Here is a 24860-nt window from a genome sequence, read left to right on the forward strand (position 1 = left end):
ACAGTACATGGGGTCATGACTTAGCAACTAAACCACCACCACCACCATATACGTTAATTGCTCTCTTGGGTATATGTTCTCATTCCTCATTTAAGTTCTAAACTGTTCAAAGGCAGACACCTTGATGTCCAAGGTGGATTAAAGTGACCCAGCTATAGTCATTTTTCCATAATTGTTTGCTCATTGTAATATTAAAGATATGTCTGATCTCAAGTTTAAAGAAGTGGGAGATTTCCCCCTAATCTTGGGAGCTTTGTTTTATAAGCAGTAAATGAGATAATACATTTACACCACGGTTTGTTAGTACTGTTATTTTATGATCTCCCCAAACATCGTCTTTTATGATATGAGAAACACCTTTTTGATTTAGTTTCAACTCAATTTCTTTTCTAATTAGTAATTCAGTTATATAATAATAAATAACTGATAGTATTTCACTTCTATCACCCACTTCATACTTTGCCAAGTGTTTTTACAGACCTTGTTTAATCTTCATAACAACCCTGAAATAGGCAGGGTTAATATTGTTCACCCCACTTTTTTACTAGGTGACAAATTCAGCCTGACAGAGTTCAGATGGCCTCCTCAAGGTCACTTCAGCACTGCCCAAGCATCTCAGCTCCTTGTTCTAATGCACTGGCCCCATTATAAAGATTCATGTTTATGATTATTCTCCAGCTGTGGTGGGAAAGGATACGTGACTTCCATGTGGTCTGTCAGCTCGGCAGAAGTGAACCTTGAAAGTTTATTTTGTGTATATGTACCATAACTTCTTTATCCATTCATCTGTCGATAGACATCTAGGTTGCTTCCATGTTTTAGTTATGGGAATTTGCTGTATGTTTCAGGGAACTCAAACAGGGGCTCTGTATCAACCTAGAGAGCTGGGATGGGGAGGGAGATGGGAGGGCGGTTCAAGATGGAGGGACATATGTACATGTATGGCTGATTCATGTTGAGGTTTGATAGAAAACAACAAAATTCTGTAAATCAATTATTCTTCAATTAAAAAATAAATAATTTTTTTTAAAGTTTCTTTTGTGGCTGAGTTAACCTGAGTTAACTCCTGCTGAGTATTCCCAGCAGGAATACACTGGGAAATGCAGCAATGCTGTCCAATCCCACAGGAGTTCAAGTTAGAGGTGAAAGTCAACTCAGTCATTTTTAATGAGGAAGATGACTGCCAGGATCAGGTTGACAGGAAATATCAACACATTTTCCCTCCTAGTAGTGAAACCTGCTTTGGAAACCAAATACCAATTCATTGCATCTCAACAGAGGTTTTTAGAGGTAACAAATCACTTTTAAATTCCTGTTCTCAGCTGATCCACCAGCGTCAACAGAACAAGTATGACCACCCCCCTCCTCATTCCTTAGCAGGAAAAGGGGTTGTTGGCAGGCTCCCTGAAGGGAGTGGTCCTGCAGATCTTCCTTAAGACCACCCACTGGTAGTGCTCTGGGGGAGGGGCACACAAGGGCAAGGAACCTTAAGCATATTGTGGAATTCCTTGTAATTTATTATAGCTGTTCCTCCAATGTCACCTTCCCTTGTGATGAGCTGTAAAATAATTTGTGAAACAAAAAGGAAAGAGAGTGAATGGGTAAGGCAGGCACTGTTGACATTGACAGCAGGACAAACATTTTGCGAAATAATAGGAAATAAATATCCATTGGCTTCTGATCCTAATTCCTGACACAGAGCTCCTAAATTGCTTGTAAGTTCCTTGTGATAAGAGTGCCTTTTGTCCTAATGAGGTGACATTGGATAGATTCCTGAATTGGGGCTGGTCACCAGAAAGACCAAGCCATCATCAGAAACTTGGGACTTTCAGGTTCAATTCCCACTTTGGGGAGAGGGGCTGGCAATTGAGTTAATAAATAATCAAACCCTCATTTAAAAAAAAATCCCTAAAAGCGTGGGGTTCAGAGAAATTTCCAGGTTGGTGAACAGGTCTACAGGCTGGGAGGTTGATGCTCTCCAACTCTATAGGACAGAAGCTCCTTTGCTCGGGACTCTACCAGATCTCACCCTCTGTGTCTCTTCTCTCCTTTGTATCCGTTAAAATATCCTCTGTAATAAATCAGCAGTAGTAAGTTACCTGTTTTCCTGAGTTCCATGAGCTGCTTTAGCAAATTACTTAACCAGTGGAGAAGGTGGTGGGAACCTCTAATTTTAGCCAAGAAGGACTTAAGTGGTACCAACCTGGGGACTCACTGCTTGTGACCAGCATCTGATCTGGAGTAGGGGTCAATCTGGTGGGGTCTGTGATAAATCTGTTTAGTGTCAGAAGTGATTTGAATTATAAACCATCCAGCTGGTGTGGGAGAATTGGTGGGTGTGGGAACAAATCCACTCATCTGGCATCAGGAGTATTATAAGAGTGTGAATCAAGGAAAACTGTGTGTTTTTCAGAGACGCCTTTGTGCACTTTTTTCACAAATCAAAGAGTTCATTCAGAAGCAAGATCCCAAACTTCGTTTCAGGTTTTAAAATTGGCTAACTTTTATAAACCACCTGGGGGTAAGAGTGGGGTAGGTGCCTGCATAAGTGCTCAGACGTGTCTGACTCTTTGTGACCCTTTGGAATATTGCCCACCAGGCTCCTTTGGTCCATAGGGTTTTTTCAGGCAAGAATACTGGGCCGGGTTTCCATTTCCTCCTGGGGGATCTTCCTGACCCAACGTTCGAAACTGCGTCTCCTGCATTGCAGGTGGATTCTTTACTACTGAGCCATCAGGGAAGCCCATTGGTAGGTGAGGACCCAGGAAACATGCCAAGTGTCAAGCTCAGAGAAAATTTTGCTAAATGAAGGATATATTTGATCCTAGTTTATTTTTAATATTGATCTGTATAAATATTATAGGACTTCCCAGGTGGTTCTAGTGGTAAAGAACTTACCTGCCAATGCAGGAGACATAAGAGACACAGGTTCGCTCAATCCCTGGGTAAACAAATATTCTCATAAGTAATTGGTCTCCATTAAGAGTATCTTTCTTTTTCATATATATTTTTTAAATCAAGGTATAATTGATGCACAACATATTAGTTTCAGGTGTACAATATAATGATTTGGTATTTGTATATATTGTGAAATTATCACCACACTAAGTCTAGTTATACGTCACCATGCACAGTTACAAACTTTATTTTCTTATGATAAAGACTTTTAAGATTTATTCTCCCAGCAACTTTTAAATACACAACACAGAATGTGGTGTCCATCTCCATGACTTATTTTTTTTTATAACTAGAAATTTGTACCTTTTGACATCTTTACTCATTTCAGCCCTTACTCCCTTCCTGCCTCTGGCAACTACCGATTTGTTTTCTGTATCTATGAGCTTGGTTTCTTTGTTTTTGTATTTCACATATGAGTGAGATTATATGGTATTTGTCTGTCTCTATCTGACTTATTTCACTGTGAAAGTCCATCCATGTTGTGAAATAATGGCAATATTTCAATCTTTTTTATGGCTGAATATATTCCATTGTGTGTGTATATGTATCATATTTCCTGTATTCATTCATCCCAAGGTGGTCACATAAGGTCTCTACATGTCTTGGTTATTGTAAGTAAAACTGCAATAAATGTGCAGTTACCTAGATATTTTTAAATTAGTTTTTTTGTTTTCTTTGAATAAATGCCCAGATATGAATCACTGGCTTATATGGTAGTTCTATTTTTAATTTTTGAGGAAACTCCATGCTGTTTTCCCTGATGGTTGCACCAATTTATAACAGTGTATGAGAGTTCCTTTCTCATCACTTTCTGCTAACACTTGCTATTTCTTTTTTTGTGTGTGATAGTCATTTTAACAGGTGTGAGGTGATATTTCACAGTGGTTATTGACTTGCATTTCCTTGATGATTAGTGATGCTGAGAATCTTTTCATGTACATGTTGGCCATTTGGATGTTCCCTTTAAAAAAAGATGTCTATTCAGATTTTCTGCCCATTTTTCAATTAAATTTTTTTCAAAATGAGTTGTAGGAGTTCATTAGATCTTTAAGATATTAGCCCTTTATTAGATATAGGATTTGTAAATATTTTCCCATCCACTCCCCCCAATTTTCATTTTGTTGATGGTTTTAAATCACATTTTAAAAAATAAAATTCATTACATAAGTTGCCTTTATAATTATTAATGTTTTGCCAAATTTAGAGGCTAAAAATTTCAGGCCTCCTCTATTCTATTTACTCCTGATAGTACATAAATGTATCCAATTAAGTACAAAGGAGCTTCATCAAAGGCTCTTCCTACAAGTCAAGATGTTTCAAAACTCATAACTTTTCAAAATTAGATGCAGGGCATAACTGGATTTAATTTTAATCTGTTCAATTCCTCCTCAGCTTTAATAGAGGAAAAGCCAGAAAATGTGTTGTTTTCAACAAATGCAATTCACTAATATCTTCAAAAGTTGACATTTTTGGCACTCCATTTGTTTTACCCTCTGATTAAAGATTTTTCAACTGATCTTGGAAAATAAGTAGAGCTGAGACTTATTGGACTGATTTACCAATAAAGTTCCAGAACATTGTAGGATACTAAGATTGATTTACAAAGGTAGTTCTTCAATGTTTTAAGTCATTTCCCAAGTCTAAACATTAATGGGCAACTGTAGTATTTTTGCTAGGGCTGCCCTAGGAAAATACCTCAGACTGGGCAGTTTAAAAAACGGAAATTTATTTTCTTGCAATTCTGGAGGGTAGAAATTCAAGATCAAGGTGGGTTGATTTCTTCTCAGTCTCCTTTCCTTGACTTATAGACGGCCATCTTCTTCTGTGGTCATATGGTCTTCTCTCTGTACATATCTATGACCAAATCTCCTCTTTTTATGTGATATTCAATCAGGGCTCACCTCAAGACCTCATTTATCCTTAATTGCCTCTTTAAAGGCCCTGTCTCCAAATAGTCACGTTCTGAGGTGCTGGGGGTTAAAGCCTCAACATATGAATGGGGGTGGGGTGGGACAGACAGTTCAGCCCATAAGAGCAGCAGAGAGAGGAAGCACGCACTGCCAGGTCATGCTTTGTAGGACATCACCCACCAACTTCTTCTCTATTTCATTGTCTAGAATGTATTTTTGTACCTCTACATACCTGGTATGGCCTCTGACCCCTCCAAGGTATAAGTGGAAGCCACAGAAAAACAGGAGAAGCAGGAAAGGACTTGCTTGTTATTGTTTAGTCACTAAGTCCTGTCTGACTTTATGGTACCCCATGAACTGCAGCCCACCAGGTTCCTCTGTCCATGGGATTTCTCAAGCAAGAATAGTGGAGTGGATTGCCATTTCCTTCTTGAGGAACCCAATCCAGGGATCAAACCTGCCTCTCTTGCATTGGCAGGTGGGTTCTCTACCACTGAGCCACCTGGGAAGTCCCTAAGGACTTGCTTGCTTTGTACCAGTTAAACCAGGCTTTGACTCTTCTTTGGCAGATATTTAAAGCCAGTTATCTGGGCTCCATGGTGAATGAGCAAAGCTGATTCTTTTTCTTGGTGCACATCTCTCTGGCTGTTTCCCTTCACAGAATGCTCTTTCCCTGGATCTTGGTGGGGTTAAAGCTCCCTTCACTGAGGTCCATACTCAGAGAGGCCCCGCTGACTGGGTTACCCAAAATATCCAGGTCCACCTGCCATCTCCCCTCTCTCTGCTTTCTTTTCCCAGCCCTCTCTCCACCCACAATCCTTTCACATGTCTGCCTCTTTGTTGCCAGTCTTGTCTCTTTAGAATGGAAGTTCCTCAAGGCCAAGGTTTGTGACCATTTTCTTCATTATCTATCCTCAATACCTACTGCTACATGCTTGGCTACAGTAGACGTTCAAGAAATGTTGGAGGGGCTGAGTGAATGAATTCATGAGCAAATGAAGACCTCTTTATATTATTGAGCGCAGAAGGCAATGGAACCCCTTTCCAGTATTCTTGCCTGGAAAATCCCATGGATGGAGGAGCCTGGTAGGCTGCAGTCCATGGGATCGCTAAGAGTCAGACACGACTGAGCGACTTCACTTTCACTTTTCACTTTCATGCGTTGGAGAAGGAAATGGCAACCCACTCCAGTGTTCTTGCCTGGAGAATCCCAGGGATGGGGGAGCCTGGTGGGCTGCCGTCTATGGGGTCGCATAGAGTCAGACACGACTGAAGCAACTTAGCAGCATATATTATTGAGAGGAGAGTTGGCATGTTGATATTGGGGAGCAATTTCTCTGACTCAACAGCTTTGGCATTGCCTGTGGCTTTGGCACACAGAGCGGCCAGCAGCTTGAGTGATGACAGTGGGGAACATGTGCTCTCAATAAACCACATGGCTCCTCTGTGTTGAGGACATATTATCTGGAGGAACCATCAGGGTGTGCTGAGGTCATCACAGGCCACCTTATCTAAAGAAAATATCTGAAGAAGGATTCTGGAAAGTGGAAGGAAGTCCAAAAAACGGAGCCAAGACTTGGATGCTCCAAAGGGCTTTCATGACCTTAATGTATTTCCTTTCTGGGTAAGATATTCTCCAACCACCTTGCAGAGGCTGGTCCATAATTTCTGCTTGAAACGGAATCCATTATGAATATGTATGTAGAAAACATTACAACTTTTAAACTGAAATAGGAAAAAAACATCTGGATTACTTGGCAATATATATAGAAGTCTGGCCTGATGATGAACCCCAGGCACTGTAATTTGGACTGTGTTAGGGGTGCGATTCGTCACAGTATCAATCCTCAGGGACAGAGTCAAAATCTGTATGAACGAGGAAGTCTAAAATCAGATAAGCAGCTGTAGATTTTCCTGGATTAGACCAGTCATCATCTCAGGTCTAAGGTAAACTTGAGCACTTTCCTCCCCATGCTAATATATTGATTAAGTAGATGTCAGAGCAATCATTTGGACCCCTGAGTGGTTGGGGTCTTTGACTGACTACAAAGGGAGCTAGGAAGGCAGAAGGCTCCTCCAGACCTTGACAGTCAGAAAGCAAGGGCTTCCAACTACATATGCTGCAGCGGAGAAGCAGGAAAGGAAAGTTATTCCAGAGTTGATTTTATTTTACTGTATTTTATTTTTGTAAATACTGTGGAAATGTGACATGCAGAAAAGTATGCAAATCTTAATTGTATGGCTGAATATATTTTCACATAGTGGATGCAAACACAGATCATATTGTGATCTGCAAACACAGCTTATGAAACTGCACACTGCACCAGAGACAGCCCCTCTTAGTGTCTCCCTCCTAGCACTGCCCCCTGCCACAAGGGCAATCACCATGGTGACTTCCAAGAGCATACATGTCTTTGACCTGTTCTTTTTCTCCGCACACAGAATTCCGTGGAATCACACACGTATTCCCCTATGTGAGTAGCCTCCCTCACTCAACACCAAAACTGCACAGTTCAATTACATTTTGCAACTAAACCTCATCCAGTCTCGCTGTTTTCCACTACTGAAGACTACATCAAGATTCATCCATCATCCCTCACATGTGACTGGCTGGACCGTTTCAGTTTGTGACCACTGCAAACAGGCGCTCCATGGACATCCACAGTTGTGTCTTTTGGTGAGCGTATGTGTGCAACTTAGCTGGGTATGTACATAGGAGCAGAACTCCTCAGGCTTGTCTCGAACAGCAGGCTTAAGTCCAAACTCCATAGCACAGACCCCAGTGCCCTATATTCCATGAACCTGTTGTCAATACCAGACCCATCTCTCATACCCCACTCTGCAATACCTAAAGACTGATCTCAAAAGATATCCCATCTCCTGTGCCAAGGCCATTCATTCCCTTGCCTGGAATGCCTTTTTACCTTCTCGCCTAACAAACTCCTTCTGATTCTTCAAAGTTCAGCTTAAATGTTAGTGAGCCCTTCCCTGAGGGGTGCTCTTAAAGGGGAGATGGCTAGAGGATCCATTTATGGAAGAAATGACTTAAGGCCATGATTGCAGCTCTCTGATAAGCTCAGTTTTTTTTTTAATTTTAAACTAATGCTTTAATTTTTAAACAAAATATTTGCTCATTAAAGAAAACTGAAACTAGACAGGAAAAATGTAGTACAGAAAAAAATAAAAGATACCAAACAGAAGTGCTGTTGCCATTACAGACTGCTTATGCGCCATCATCCTCGTGCTAAAGTTCATGATGCCCTAGTAATCCTCAACATTTCTCAACAGTATTACTGACTCTAGATAGTCATAATTTTCAGTAGCTACATAACATTTCTTGCATGGACATATTATAACTTGCTTAACTCTTTCCAGTTGGATTGTTTCCAAATTTTGTTATTATATGCAGAGTACCTACAGGCACAGTATTTTGTCATGACTTCTATTTATTTCCCTGTGAGAGATTCTTAGAAGTTGCCTATGCAGAACAGATAAGATTTGTAAGACTCTTTATGCATATTATCAGATTGCTTTACAGAAATGTTAGAACAGTATTCCCACCTGCAATGTATAAGAGTTTGCTTCACAGCACCTTAGCCAGAATTATATATCTTTAATTTTTTTTCAGTTATTCTATTGGATTTTCTTTTTGTATCTTGTTGTTATACTTTAACTTCTTTGTTAGTTCAGTTGAACCTTTTCCTTCATATGTTTACTGGCTTTTTGTGTCTCTTCCTCTATGAGCTAAGTTAGAATCAACCTGCCTCAAGGTACAGAACTGAACATCAGCGAAGATGTTCAATAGTAAGAAGGTTCATTCACTTCATTCATTGATCAAACTGAGCTACTATATAAACTCTTATATAAGACTATTTGTCACGTTGTTTAACTTTTAAGAAAACATGTTAAAAAATACACATGGAAGAACTTAATTCACTCAACACTAAATAATAGCCCATTATGTACCATTACAGTGCCAGAGATGGTAGACAAGATAAATTAAACATATTTTGCTCTCAAGATGCTTACAAGTTAAAGCAAAAAGAGCATAAAACAGATGTTTGGTAGAGAGCAGGAAACTCAGAGTTCACTGTGCACTCAGAGGAGTGGATCCATCTCATTCCCATGAAGCAGAGACATCAGAAATGTGAAGAGATTTTGAGAGAAATTTAAGAGTGAAGGGGTTGCAAAGAGTCAGCCATGACTTAGCAACTGAACAACAACAGTAAGAGTGAGAAGGAGTTTATAAGGCAGAAAGATAAAGAGCAACCTTGTCTAACAGGCACGTTATTAAGGGATCCTCCTCTACCCTATGGTCCTACAGGAATAGGTTATATGCTAGGAGAAGAAGGTGCATTAGGAGGTTTTAAGAGCCAGCGGTGGTTAGTCTGAGGCCAAAATATGAAGTTTATATGTACTGATAAGGAATTTGGACTTATTCTATTTTTTGGCATGGAGGCAACATTTCAAAACAAGAGACTATTATGAGCATTCTTATTTTGCAGCTGAAGAACTGGAGGTACAGAAAGGTTAAGTGATTGTTGTTAAGTTGTAATGTTAGGAAGTGAAGGAATTTGAAACCATCTCATCTGGCCCCTGAAATAGGGTTTTATTTTCCACAATGTTATATAATTCTTCCCATTATTCCACTCATCCTCACCGTATCCATAGAAAGTAGATCCTGGAACTGTACTAGGTGCTAAAGACAGCAGGAGACAAACCTGTTCTGGTTTCTGTGTGCCTCCCACACCTGACATTCCCCCCCAACCACAACATTATATACTCAGCAAGAGAGGAAAAGCCACCCATTGACCTGGCAAAGACCAAGATGTGGGAGATGATACAGTGGGTGCTGGGATCTCAACATCCTTTGTTGCAGGCTCAGAAACAAAGAATATATTCACCAACAATAAGAATACTAATTACACTTCTATTTATCTTCTCACAAGTTAGTATGGCTCCAAATACCAAACTTTACAAAAATAATTTATCCAAATTGATTCATGAGCATTCCTAATCACATAATTAGCCTTTGTATATTTGGATGAAAGCGGGGAAAAATGCTTTTTTCCCTGGTCTTCAGGATAATCATTCTGTCCTTTATTAAGACCCATTGTTTGGAAAGTTTGAGCTGTAATCTAGAAAAGCAAACTCGTACACAGTTCAGTGTAGTGTGTGGTGGTGGAGCGCATGTTTAGCAAATCCCTTTCCCTGACAGCAGCCATAAAAACAAGTTTTCACTTCTATCTTATCGCTCTTCTCTTCACTTTGAATGAAAGTTAAAGAAAACATGAATATACTACCTATATTTTTAAGATCTATCGTTTCCTTCCAAGCACGTCAAAGTTCTTGCAGATATTCGGCAGGTCTGTTCAGTTTATATGAATTACTCCTGTACATACGGGCAGAAGCAAGGAGCTGAAAGGTTTGACAGGTAAGAGGTTTGCTGTATTTTGGCAGGCTGTCTGCTGGATAGAGTCACATAAAGAACAGTCAGTTGGTGAATCTTCTGCCTAGGATGGTGGGAGGGACCTCTCCAGAAAAGGCTGGAATTCATTAACCCCCATTCGGAGATGGCATGTGAAGCCTCCTTATTCTTCTGCAGCCTGCTAATAGTCACAGAGATCTGGTGGCAGAGAATTACTTCCACCTTCAAGTTCTTGCTATGACAACCCCTTTATTTTGATTTGATTTTTTATTTGTAAAATATATTTAAATATTTATATTTATGGCACTTATCTACTATTTATTTTAATTCCCCATTGATTCTTTATAGTCTGCCTTTGTGTATCATTCTTAATTTTTTTTTTTCTTAATTTTTTTTTGCTTTCTTCAAAGGGTCACTGTATGTATATTTGAGAAATGCTGGCAAAGGGTATGAGCATTTATTATTAATTTGCACTGGCTATGAAAAGTGGAAACAGTGACATATTTTCTTCTCTTGGGCTCCAAAATCACTGTGGACAGTATGACTGCAGTCATGAAATTATAAAATGTTTCCTCCTTGGAAGAAAAGTTATGACAAATCTAGACAGCGTAAAAAGCAGAGAAACCACTTTGCCAACAAAGGTCTGTCTAAGTCAAAGCTATGGCTTTTCCAATAGTCAAGTACGGATGTGAGAGTTGAACCATACAGAAGGCTGAGGGCCAAAGAATTGATGCTTTCGAACTATGGTGTTAGAGAAGACTCTTGAGAGTACCTTGGACAGCAAGGAGATCAAACCAGTCAATTCTAAAGGAAATCAGTCCTGAATATTCATTGGAAGGACTGATGGTGAAGCTGAAGCTCCAATACTTTGACCACCTGATGTGAAGAGCTGACTCAACTGCTAAAGAACCTGATGCTGGGAAAGATTGAGGGCAGGATGAGAAGGAGGTGACAGATGATGAGATGGTTGGATGGCATCCTCGACACAATGGACATGAATTTGAGCAAACTCCAGGAGATAGTGAAGGACAGGGAAGCCTGGCATGCTGTAGTCCATGGGTTGCAGAGTTGGACACGACTTAACGAATGAACTACAACAATAACAATGAACTGCATTTTCTAAAAATCTACCTCTTTTCATCTGAGATACAATAAACATCAAGATGAGGTAACTTCTGGAAAGATACAGCCAAAGATTTGAGTTTTACAGAGAAGTTTCTAAAATTAGATGATTTTCAAATTATTCAGAATAAGGTTCAAAATAAAATAACATACATCTAATAACCAAAACAAAGATGTTTGTTTTGCCTATTAAAGTTCAGATGTTGACTATTTATTGTACTTTTTATGGGTAACAATGTGGTATTGATTACCAAGATCAGCCAGAGATAAATAAACACAACTATGGAAAATTTCTTCTGATATATATATATATATATATATATATATATATATAATGAGATTTGAGTTTCTGTAGCTTGAAGCCATATATGTAATAATATTTTGAAAGATTTATTGATTCTTCTATGAAAAAGTAATTTCCTTTGGAAACTAAGAAATAGTACCTTCTGTTTATTGTGGAGAGAACATCTGTTAATTATAATATTTTTCTTAATTCAGGAATCTTTAAGTGAACAAAAAAAGGGTATTAAGCAATCAGAGAAACGTTAAGACATCAGTAGATAAACAAGTGAAGAGCCTGACCGGAAAACAGACAAAAGGAAATATGACTGGAGGAAAAGGGTGAAAAAAAAATAATGGTTAAAAGTGATTGGCATAGTTACTAGGGAGAGGAAATTGCATTTTGCTTAGGTAAGCACTAAATGGGTCATTCTAGCTTATTAAAATATAATAATATTTTATTATATTACAATGATAATCTATATGGCCAAGTAGAAGTGAGTAGAAGGGGACTCAATATTTTATTATATTACAATAATAATCTATACGGCCAAATAGAAGTGAGTAGTAGAAGGGGACTATAAGCCTCAGAGAAACACAAGGCAAGGAGCCCAGCCCAGACTGAGGGCTCTAGAAGGGGAAGTGGACGAGGTGTGGTCAGGAAGAGACAGGCCAGCCAGATGAAGGAAGCCAGCATCCAAGAATGCAAGGGACCAGAGACACGTTTCCAGGAGGAGGAGTGGCTGTGCCCCTTTATGATGGAGATGGTTTACATCGAATCTTTAGGTTGTTTGCCATGCTGAGATGTTTTGTTTCCTTGCAAACGTCCACCCCTCCTTTTGCTGCCCCTGGTATGAAGAGTGTGTTAGGGAAATGGAGAAAAGGAAACAGAGCGACAGCAGTCACATGAGGTAAGAAATGGGAGAAACACAGGTTTCCGTTGACTTGAAAAATATGAATAAGAATCGACTGGAGGAAAAATATCAGATCTTCAGATCTGTCACAGTGGACACCAGGTTTCCATCACCCAAGAGAACTGAAGCTATTTAATAAAATGGAACAGGTGAAACCAGCAAGCAGGGGAGCTTGCTAGCATCCTTGCAGCTAATGTGAAGGTAACAGACTCTTCCTCAAAAGAATAAAAGAAGTACAAATTAAAATAAGCAGTGGGTACTATTTTAGCTACCAAATTAGGGAGGAAAAATGTTCACGATAAACTAGTCTTGACATTTCACATCTTCATCTGTCACTGAAGGCACTGGAAAAGGAACTGACCTTTCAGAAAAAGCAATTTAGCAATTACGTATTAAGAGACATAAATATGACAATATACATGGACCAGTAATTCCACTATGGGACTAGGGAGATTTTGCTCCAATTTTACTCCTATATTCACTAACATCGGTCAACAGTGGGCTCCTGCTGATCATGGTCACACAGTATTAGCCACACAGGGAACAGCAGCCAAAAAAAAAAAAAATCATACACATACGAAGGTGATATCATTGCTATTTACACAAGTTAAACCTTAGAAACAATGAGATTGACAATTATTTGATTCACTGATTTGCCTTGTTTTTTCCCCAATCCCACTGAAAGTGGTAAAGAATTATTATTTTTTAAAGAGGAACTCCTCTACCAGCCCTGAAAAATTAGGGACGTCACTGTGAACAAGTGGAAAATACTTAGTCGTTTTTAGACTGTATAGCTGTAATGCGAGCAAACTGCCCCCACATCAACACAAGCAGTGGAGAGATCTCACCCAGGAAATGGGTACACAGGATACCCAAAGAGCCCTGGGAAATCTCAGACATCAGAAGAAAGAAGGCCGGCCATCAATCAGCACGTGGGATGCAGAGGTGATACCCGCTTAAGAGGTGCTGATAGTGGGGCTGTGCTGACAGTGGTCAGGCTGCCCTAGCCACACCCTGGACAGCAGCAAAAGCCAACCATTGGAGCCCACGTCATTACCCTCCAGAGGGTGGCTGGGTCAAGTCAGACCTGTCCTCCTGGACTAAGAGCCTGCACACCAGACCAAGAGACTGCTCCATCCCCAAGCCATGCCGGGGCTCAGGCCTCACCATGTAGAACAACACTTCAGTCTCAAAAACAAAACAAAACCTCTTCAGATCCTGACGCTGAACAAACACACAACTTCTCCGTAAGTTGAATAAAGGAAAATCACTGGATAAATATACCATAGTCTGTCAAAGGGCGAATAACAATAATTTGTTAAAGGATAAGTGACAATAATAATATAAATATATTATATATAATAATAATGTGACAAAGTTAAAGGATAATTTTTCCAAATGCAGGGGACACCAGTTCTCTCCCTGGGTTGGGAAGATCCCTTGGAGAAGGAAATGGCAACCCACTCCAGAATTTTTGCCTGGGAAATCCCATGGACAGAAGAGTCTGGCGAGCTATAATCCATATGGTCACAAAGAGTTGGACATGACTGAGGGACTGAGCACATTCACACATGAGGATGGCAATCCTTTGGGGGTTGCTCCTCTGTTCTGGGTTGGGGCTGTGGAACCCTAGAAGGGGAGATAGTTTAGTGGGTAAGAACGAGTGGCTACTGTTTTAATATGACTTCTCACATATCTTCTGGTTTATCTTCGATGCATTCAGCCACATGGGTCAAAAGGGCAGCTGATACTGAGTTAGAAATTGATTCCAAGTGTTTCTGGACTTTCTTTCACCCTTGACTCCCTTCTGCTTGCACTTGCTTTTCTTTTCCAGCTATGGACTGCAATTCTAACTTTGACCCCTTTCCAACTCTTTGTTATATCTGCTGCCATTTTGGTTTTTTAAGCCTTCACTTGTATGTATACTATGTGTATGTGTTTGTAACAATATAGGCTTAAATTTTTGCCTGGTTACTTTCATACATGTTTTCCTTGTGTCTTATTTCATAATTTTTAAGAAAATTACCCTGAGCACTCTGTTCTATTCTACTGCTCCATCTGCCTGCTCTTTAATCAGCAGCATGTGGGTTCCATGTCGGTGAAGAGGAGTGAAGCGATAAGCCTAGGAATCAGGCAGACCCGGATTAGCTGTTTGATCTTGAACAAGTTATTGATCTTGAACAACCACTTTCATTCTGTCACTTCATCCGTAAAATATGGGTAATAACAGTGCCTATTTCACAGCACTACAGTTAGAACAGAAAAAAAATAATTTGCACAAAGTGGTTAGCATAATGCCCAGCACATCACAAGCTCTCAACAAATGATAGTTTGTCATCCTCATCATCACTAGCTTTCTCTAAAAGGGATTTTGAAACTCAGTAGTTCGTTTCATAATTCATCTTTTTCAAGCAATTTTTGCCTGTCTATTTTTTCAATAATTCGCAATCAAATCAATTTATAAAGTTCCAAAAATCTGTTGGAATTTTAAAATTGTAATTATGTTAACCCTTTAAAATAATAGGGTCATTATCTTTAAACGATTCAGTATTCCCACCCGAGAACACAGCGAATCTCTCCATTTATCCAACTCTTGTATCTATCAGGAAGTCTTTGTCCATTTCCAAATGTCAGAAGCTAGACACTGTGCAGGAGGGACATTTGTCAAGGAGATGCCCACTGCCCATGTAAGGGGCAAGATTTAGCATCATGCCAGGGTCAGAGAAAAGATGTAACTACAAGGACCATTTGGAGGGTCTGGAACATGCAGACACTGAGAAAAAGAGTCATAGCTACAGAATGAATGTTTGTGTGTCTCTGACAGCCGTCTGCAAACCAGGCAGTGGGCTCTAACCAGATACCCTGATCTAGGATTCCCAGACTCCAGAACTGTGAGAAATTTGAAGTCACTCAGTTTGTGGTGTTCTGTTATAACTGTCCAAACGGGCCAAGACGTTCATCTTATTTCTACTTCAAATTCCACTTGCTGTTTTGCAAGTCTTCCATTAATTGCCATCAAGCATTAGTTGAGTCCTCAAGTGTGCCTAAGTCCACACTCAGGCAGAGCAACACAGCACAGCCTGGGCTGGCCTCTGGAGAGGGTGGGAATTACCTGGTGAAGGGAGAGGAGCAGGCCCTGGAGACAGGCCACTGATTGAGTGGACCCTCAGGATGGACTTCTGGAACCATGCAAACATAGATTCCTTTATCCTTCTACCCTGCCTCTCAGTCCTCAGTCCTTTTCAGACCTCACAAGACAGGAGTAGAGGCCTCAGGTAGGAAAGCTAGAGACTAGACCGGCATTTTTATTTAAAAGAAGCATTTCCCGCCGTGTTCTCTCCTGCCTGCTTCTCTCCCTGTGAAATGACCTGATGCATGCACCTTCTCCCACTGATTTCAATCTGGAGATTGGAGGGGTTGGGCAGGAAAGAAAAATTGAAAACTGATTGTTTGTTCTGAGCTTAAGGTAGGAGCAGGAGGAAGGGAAGAGACAATCTCCTGCTTCCATTCTACACTGGGTCGTTTATCTGGAGAGAAGAGTCAGGGCGTCTCTTGCAGGCACTCAGTTGACTTTTTAATAAACTAAGACATGGTTGTTTTGTCATGGTGCAGAAAAGGCTGACTCCAGCCTGCTTTGGGGGATAAGACCCCTGAGGAGGCTGAGGCCTCCTCTCAAGCCATGTCCACATGTTTATACTTGTAAAGTCTCTTCCCCTTCTATGCCTTCTATGCCTTCCTGCCTACATTTTTTGAGATCTGGAAGTCTCAGACTCTATTCAGTTATCAAAAAGCAACATATACCACACATTTTATATACAGTTGACCCTTGAACAACATAGATGTGAACTGCAAGGGCCCATATATACACTATTTCCCCTCCCCCCAATAAATATGTACTAGAGTACTACATGTACTGTACATGTAGTACTAGAGTACTACAGTACAGGGGCTGGGGGAATCCATGGATGCAGAACCACGGACATAGAGGACTGACTGTAAAGTTACACTTGAATGTTCCACTGACCAGAGGGTTGGTGCCTGTAACCCCTAGTTAGGGGGGTCAGCTGTACTCACTGCTTCCACTTTCCTGTCCTCACAGAGGGAACGGCAGCCTTGGGAAGGAGAATTTCCAGCCCTGCTCCAGCCAGTTCCCTTTCTAAGCCCTGCTGCTCACCCTTTCCCACCACTGCACCTCTTCACAGGCAAGCAGATGAGCTTCTTCAGTGGCTGCACATAAGGTCGGTGACAGGTGGTTAAGTAGGAAAAAAGAGATTCTGGGGGAAAAGATGAAGAGGCCAACTAGGAAGGAGAGAGTTTGTCCAGAAAATAAGAAAGGGTGCCAAGAGTCCTGGAGCCTTAATTCCATCGAACACGGCAGAGAATTCCAGCGAAGCAAGCACAGACCCCAAAGGGCACTGGTCACATTGGTAGAGCAGTTTCAGTGGCGTGGTGGGGAGAGGGCCACATTCCAGGGGATAAGAAAGGACCAGGTAACAAAACAACAGCAACTCATGGGACCACTCTGTTTCCTTTGGCTTATTTGATACTTTCAAAAGCACATCAGGAGGACTCCCCTGGTGGTCCAGTGGCTAAGACAGTGTGCTTGAAACATATGGGGGCCCAAGTTCTATCACTGGCCAGGGAACTAAATCCCACATGTGGAAATGGCACAACTTGAAAAAAAAAAAAAAAATCCCACCTGCCATATCTATGACCAGGCACAGCCAAATAAATAAATATTTAAATATTAAAAAAAAAAGCATTTTAGGTAACTCATGAACCCAGTAGTCCACTTCACAATTCATCTTTTTCAAGCATGAAACACAGTGATAAATGTATATCACCATCCACCTGAAAAACACTACACAGTCCATGCTACTGCATCTACTGCACCGTGAGGACCACTCTCTGGAGAAGCTTGATTCTGAAGGACAGAATGGTGTGAGTGATGTGGGCCGGAGGCGGAAGAAGGCAGGAAAGGCACTTTTGAAACAGACAGTGGGAAGCTGAAGACACAAGGGAGAGTGGAAAGGTGCCCAGAAGCCCTTCAGAGGAGGTCCTGGGGACCACAGACAGGTGTCAGCTAGCTTTGCAGGCTGGGCTCTTCCTGAAGGAGTGTCTAGCACTTCTCTTTCTCCCACAGAGCAAGTCTAAAAAGAGCATGAGAAACTCCAATACTTTGGCCACCTGATGCAGAGAGCTGATTCATTTGAAAAGACCCTGATGCTGGGAAAGATTGAGGGCAGGAGGAGAAGGGGACAACAGAAGATTAGATGGTTGGATGGCATCACCGACTCAATGGATATGGGTTTGGGTGGACTCCAGGAGTTGGTGATGGAGAGAGAGGCCTGGTGTGCTGCGGTTCATGGGGTCAGAGAGTCGGACACGACTGAGCGACTTAACTGAACATAATTAACATCAGCAGGAGGGATGTAGCTCGGATGACACCAGCAAAGCCCATTCACAATTACCAGGAAGTAAAAATAGAATGTAGCTAACAAAAGTGTTTATAAAGAAGGCTGAGTGGGGAAGAATTGATGCTTTTGAACTGTGGTGTTGGAAAATACTCTTGAGAGTTCTCTGGATTGCAAGGAGATCAAACCAGTCAATCCTAAAGGAAATCAACCTGAATATTCATTGGAAGGACTGATGCTGAAGCGGAAGGTCCAACGCTTTGACCATCTGATGTTGAAGAGCCGACTCATTGGAAAAGACCCTGATGCTGGGAGAGACTGAGGGCAGGAGAAGGGGGCAGCTGAGGATGAGATGGTTAGAGGCATCACCGACTCAATGGACATGAATTTGAGCAAACTCTGGGAGGCAGTGAAAGGAGCCTGGGAACCTTGAGTGCTGTAGTTCATGGGGTCGCAAAAAGTCAGACACAACGTACTGGCTGAACAACAACAACAAATAAAGTTTAATCATTTTTTCCTTTTCCGTTATGCTGAGCCTAGTTTCACTGCCTCACAGGGTGCCGCGAGTAGAGGTCTCACGCCCAGGCCCTTCTGACCTGCGTTCCTGGTGCCAAACAGCTGCACGGCGGCCTCAGCTTCGGGCTCCTGTACAGACACTGTGCACTTAACTCCATCCAAGATGGCGGAGGCGGTGCAGAGAGGCTGCGCCGCCTCCTGACAGGAGCTTGAGCGGTACAGCTGCGCCTGCGCGCCTCTGCAAAACTACCCCTCCCCTGCGGGCGGTAGAGGTCGCCATAAACTAAGCAACTGCCAGTGGTGGGTGGCGAGAACACCTTCTCTGGAGCGGAAGCTCGACCGTCTTCACTCTTTGATCTGAGGAGAACGCTTTCCTTGCCTTTGGAACCGAACTTAGTCTCATTCCATTGGTGAGAGCAGGCACAGGGCAGAAGGCCCCTGGTTGTGGCCCAGCTCCAGAGGGTTGATGACAGAAGCTCCGTATTTGTTGCACTGGTAAGTTACTGAGGCGTGTCCTGCAGCGGTCATACGGAAAGCTCTTGGCTCGGCCGGGGCTCAAGTCAAAGGGCCACTTTGAGTTTCTCCCCCAGATGTCACATTCTGTCCCCAAGCTCAAAATGCAGTCCCTGTCGTGCGGCAGGTAAGGACACCCCACGCTCATAAAGACAAAACCATGTCCTCCAGATGGAAGCAGAAGTTTCCAGAAGAGGCCCTGGGGGACAGAAACCAAGCAGTGCCTGACGATGTCCCCCACGCCCCATGTGTTTGTCACCGCTTCGTGGTTCTGGGTACTATACACCTGATGCTTTCAGATGCTTCTCTCCCTCTGCTCTCTGGCTCAGCAACACACTGTTCTTTTCAACTTTTCCCCCTAACTAGGATCAGATCTTCTGCATTAGAGAAAAAGAATAAGGCCTTCCCCCGCAGTCCTGTGGTTAGGGCTTCTTCTTCCAATGCAGGGGGTTCAATCCCTGGTCAGGGAACCAAGATCCCCCCGTGCGTAGTGGCCAAAAAATCAGAGCATAAACAACAGAAGCAGTATTTTAACAAATTTAATAAAGACATACAAAAGAAAAACCGACAACAAAACCCTCCCAAATTAACTGATAAAATAGAGCAATATTTTCTGAACATAAAAAGTAACTGAACTTTGAAAGCACCAACTTTGAACTCTATTGTTCTACCAGTTCTGCCAGCTCTTCCCTTGCCCAAGAACAAATGTTTATTTAACATTTATTACTAGGAATGGGCCAGGGCTTCCCAGGTGGCGCTAGTGGTAAAGAACCTGCCTGCCAGGGCAGGAGACATAAAGAGATGCAGGTTCCATTCCTGGGTGTGAAAGATTCTCTGAAGGAGGGCATGGAAACCCACTCCAGTATTCTTACCTGGAGAATTCTATGGACACAGGAGCCTGGTGGGCTATGGTCCTTGGGGTCGCTGAGAGTCAGACACAACTGAAGCAACTTAGCATGCTCACAGGAATGGGCAAATTGCTTTAAATGGATTATCTCATTTGGTTTTCATACATTTTAGTGAGGCAGTTGTTAATAAGATTATCTCGTAATTTTTATTTTTTTGGTAAATGAAGTTAACTGAGGTTTGGAGATGAGAGGAACTCACTAAAGTTTAAAAGGTGCATCACTGACGAAGCTTCGATATGAGCTTGCTTATTAAGGACTTCAGACTCCCCTATGCCAGACAGCCTTGGATTTGCCCTGCAGTCAGTACAGGACCCACCCATATAGCTCTCAGAGAGGTGTTTCATGAAGTTCTCCATGGGCTTCTCTGATGGCTCAGTTGGTAAAGAATCTCCCTGCAATGCAGGAGACCCCAGTTCAATTCCTGGGTCAGGAAGATCCGGTGGAGAAGGGATAGGCCACCCACTCCAGTACTCTTGGTCTTCCCTTGTGGCTCAGCTGGTGAAGAATCTGCCTGCAATGTGAGAGACCTGGGTTCGATCCCTAGGTTGGGACGATCCCCTGGGGAAAGGAAAGGCTACCCACCCCAATATTCTGGCCTAGAGAAGCCCATGGACTGTATAGTCTGATTGAGCGACTTGCCGGGAGCCAGCGTGAGGAACTCCGCCCATGACAAAGGTCATGAGGAAGGAGGCTCGGCATACGAAAAGGCGGGATCGAGCCTCAGGAGTCCCCCTGGAAATTCTCGAGCATCTACCCCCAAAACCAGAGTCTGCCTACTTTCTGCTTTGTGCTCTCACCTACACCTCTGACTTTATGGGGGGCTGTCCCCCACTACCTTTCTCTGAAAAAAGAGTTAACTTACAGCTCCAGTTAATAATTCCTGGGTGTGACAGTGTTTCAACCTACAAACTCCTTTGAAAGTCCTCTAGCCTGCCTGAATAGGATTTTCCAGCCACATGTGATTGCACAGAGCCTCCCATCTGTGAGAGACATGAGATGTTCTAAACTGTCTAAATACAGATTCCTTTGAGCAGTTAAAAGATTGATTAGAAATTGTATTGGTGAAGGGTTTTTCACTTTTTGGGCCAATGTTTGCTGCTAAGTTTCCATATCCCTTACCTGCTGTGTCCCTGGCAGTGTATTGATTAGTATAATTGGTGTAAGTAGTAGCTTTAATGTTTGTAACCTTGGACCCTTGAGTTCATTCTTTTTCTTGTTATAGCCCACCACACCTTTGCCCTATAGGAATGCAACTTTATCTAATGCTTTTAGAGGGTGGCGCCTGACTAATCACCTTTAGAGAAAAATAAGTTTTCTGAAGAAAGGGTCTTAAAATGTTAACAGGCCTCCAGGCCAGAAGATGATGCAAATCACCTGAACTTTTGCATATGATAAGTTTGCAGGAAGAAAGCCTGGCTTACTGCATGACTCTACCCCTTCCCCCATTATCCTCTATGCATAATTTAAGGTATAAAAACTACATTGGAAAATAAAGTGCGGGCCTCGTTCACCGAAACTTGGTCTCCCCATGTCGTTCTTTCTCTCACCTTCTGGCTGAATTATTCAGCCTCTTTTCTCCACTGAATTTCCTCACTGAGCTATCCTTATTTCATCCTCTTTTCTCCACTGAATTTCCTCACTGATCAGATCAGATCAGATCAGTCGCTCAGTCGTGTCCGACTCTTTGTAACCCCATGAATTGCAGCACGCCAGGCCTTCCGGTCCATCACCAACTCCCGGAGTTCACTCAGACTCACATCCATCGAGTCAGTGATGCTATCCAGCCATCTCATCCTCTGTCGTCCCCTTCTCCTCCTGCCCCCAATCCCTCCCAGCATCAGAGTCTTTTCCAATGAGTCAACTCTTTGCATGAGGTGGCCAAAGTACTGGAGTTTCAGCTTTAGCATCATTCCTTCCAAAGAAATCCCAGGGCTGATCTCCTTCAGAATGGACTGGTTGGATCTCCTTGCAGTCCAAGGGACTCAAAAGAGTCTTCTCCAGCACCACAGTTCAAAAGCATCAATTCTTCGGCACTCAGCTTTCTTCACAGTCCAACTCTCACATCCATACATGACCACAGGAAAAACCATAGCCTTGACTAGACGAACCTTTGTTGGCAAAGTAATATCTCTGCTTTTGAATATGCTATCTAGGTTGGTCATAACTTTCCTTCCAAGGAGTAAGCATCTTTTAATTTCATGGCTGCAGTCACCATCTGTAGTGATTTTGGAGCCCCCAAAAATAAAGTCTGACACTGTTTCCACTGTTTCCCCATCTATTTCCCATGAAGTGGTGGGACCGGATGCCATGATCTTCATTTTCTGAATATTGAGCTTTAAGCCAACTTTTGCACTCTCCATTTTCACTTTCATCAAGAGGCTTTTGAGTTCCTTTTCACTTTCTGCCATAAGGGTGGTGTCATCTGCATATCTGAGGTTATTGATATTTCTCCCGGCAATCTTGATTCCAGTTTGTGTTTCTTCTAGTCCAGCGTTTCTCATGATGTACTCTGCTTGTAAGTTAAATAAACAGAGTGACAATATACAGCCTTGATGAACTCCTTTTCCTATTTGGAACCAATCTGTTGTTCCATGTCCAATTCTAACTGTTGCTTCCTGACCTGCATACAGATTTCTCAAGAGGCAGATCAGGTAGTCTGGTATTCCCATCTCTTGAAGAATTTTCCACAGTTTATTGTGATCCGCACAGTTAAAGGCTTTCGCATAGTCAATAAAGCAGAAATAGATGGTTTTCTGGAACTCTCTTGCTTTTTCCATGATCCAGCGGATGTTGGCAATTTGATCTCTGGTTCCTCTGCCTTTTCTAAAACCAGCTTGAACATCAGGAAGTTCACGGTTCACATATTGCTGAAGCCTGGCTTGGAGAATTTTGAGCATTACTTTACTAGCATGTGAGATGAGTGCAATTGTGTGGTAGTTTGAGCATTCTTTGGCATTACCTTTCTTTGGGATTGGAATGAAAACTGACCTTTTCCAGTCCTGTGGTCACTGCTGAGTTTTCCAAATTTGCTGGCATATTGAGTGCAGCAATTTCATAGCATCATCTTTCAGGATTTGGAATAGCTGAACTGGAATTCCATCACCTCCACTAGCTTTGTTCATAGTGATGCTTTCTAAGGCCCACTTGACTTCACATTCCAGGATGTCTGGCTCTAGGTCAGTGATCACACCATCGTGATTATCTGGGTCATGAAGATCTTTTTTGTACAGTTCTTCTGTGTATTCTTGCCATCTCTTCTTTATATCTTCTGCTTCTGTTAGGTCCATACCATTTCTGTCCTTTATCGAGCTCATCTTTGCATGAAATGTTCCTCTGGTATCTCTGATTTTCTTGAAGAGATCCCTAGTCTTTCCCATTCTGTTGTTTTCCTCTATTTCTTTGCATTGATCGCTGAAGAAGGCTTTCTTGTCTCTTCTTGCTATTCTTTAGAACTCTGCATTCAGATGCTTATATCTTTCCTTTGCTCCTTTGCTTTTCACTTCTCTTCTTTTCACAGCTATTTGTAAGGCCTCCCCAGACAGCCATTTTGCTTTTTTGCATTTCTTTTCCATGGGGACGGTCTTGATCCCTGTCTCCTGTACAATGTCACAAACCTCATTCCATAGTTCAGGCACTCTATCTATCAGATCTAGGCCCTTAAATCTATTTCTCACTTCTACTGTATAGTCATAAGGGATTTGATTTAGGTCATACCTGAATGGTCTAGTGGTTTTCCCTACTTTCTTCAATTTAAGTCTGAATTTGGCAATAAGGAGTTCATGGTCTGAGCCACAGTCAGCTCCTGGTCTTGTTTTTGCTGACTGTATAGAGCTTCTCCATCTTTGGCTGCAAAAAATATAATCAATCTGATTTCGGTGTTGACCATCTGGTGATGTCCATGTGTAGAGTCTTCTCTTGTGTTGTTGGAAGAGGGTGTTTGTTATGACCAGTGAATTTTCTTGGCAAAACTCTATTAGTCTTTGCCCTGCTTCATTCTGTATTTCAAGGCCAAATTTGCCTGTTACTCCAGGTGTTTCTTGACTTCCTACTTTTGCATTCCAGTCCCCTATAATGGAAAGGACATCTTTTTTGGGTGTTAATTCTAAAAGGTCTTGTAGGTGTTCATAGAACCGTTCAACTTCAGCTTCTTCAGCATTACTGGTTGGGGCACAGACTTGGATTACTGTGATATTGAATGGTTTGCCTTGGAAACGAACAGAGATCATTCTGTTGTTTTTGAGATTGCATCCAGGTACTGCATTTCGGACTCTTTTGTTGACCATGATGGCCACTGCATTTCTTCTGAGGGATTCCTGCCCGCAGTAGTAGATATAATGGTCATCTGAGTTAAATTCACCCATTCCAGTCCATTTCAGTTCGCTGATTCCTAGAATGTTGACATTCACTCTTGCCATCTCTTGTTTGACCACTTCCAATCTGCCTTGATTCATGGACCTGACATTCCAGGTTCCTATGCAATATTGCTCTTTACAGCATCGGACCTTGCTTCTATCACCAGTCACATCCACAGCTGGGTATTCTTTTTGCTTTGGCTCCATCCCTTCATTCTTTCTGGAGTTATTTCTCCAATGATCTCCAGTAGCATATTGGGTACCTACTGACCTGGGGAGTTTCTCTTTCAGTATCCTATCATTTTGCCTTTTCATACTGTTCATGGGGTTCTCAAGGCAAGAATACTGAAGTGGTTTGCCATTCCCTTCTCCAGTGGACGACATTCTGTCAAATCTCTCCACCACGACCTGGCTGTCTTGGGTTGCCCAACAGGCATGGCTTAGTTTCATTGAGTTAGACAAGGCTGTCGTCCTAGTGTGATTAGATTGACTAGTTTTCTGTGAGTATGGTTTCAGTGTGTTTGCCCTCTGATGCCCTCTTGCAAC

The 24860-nt window shown here is 42.0% G+C and overlaps 1 protein-coding gene across 1 annotated transcript in view; it reads right to left on the minus strand.

Annotated features, from left to right (window-relative positions):
• RXFP2 (relaxin family peptide receptor 2) overlaps window positions 1–24860 on the minus strand; it is a 198058-nt gene that overhangs the window by 76976 nt on the left and 96222 nt on the right. The window contains exon 2 of the mRNA XM_070380214.1: window positions 18580–18779. Within this exon, the coding sequence (XP_070236315.1) occupies window positions 18580–18779 (200 nt within the window). The remainder of the gene's footprint in view (window positions 1–18579; window positions 18780–24860) is intronic.

The sequence above is a fragment of the Bos mutus genome, chromosome 12 (assembly GCF_027580195.1).
Source record: "Bos mutus isolate GX-2022 chromosome 12, NWIPB_WYAK_1.1, whole genome shotgun sequence".
In the NCBI taxonomy this organism is placed as follows: domain Eukaryota; kingdom Metazoa; phylum Chordata; class Mammalia; order Artiodactyla; family Bovidae; genus Bos; species Bos mutus.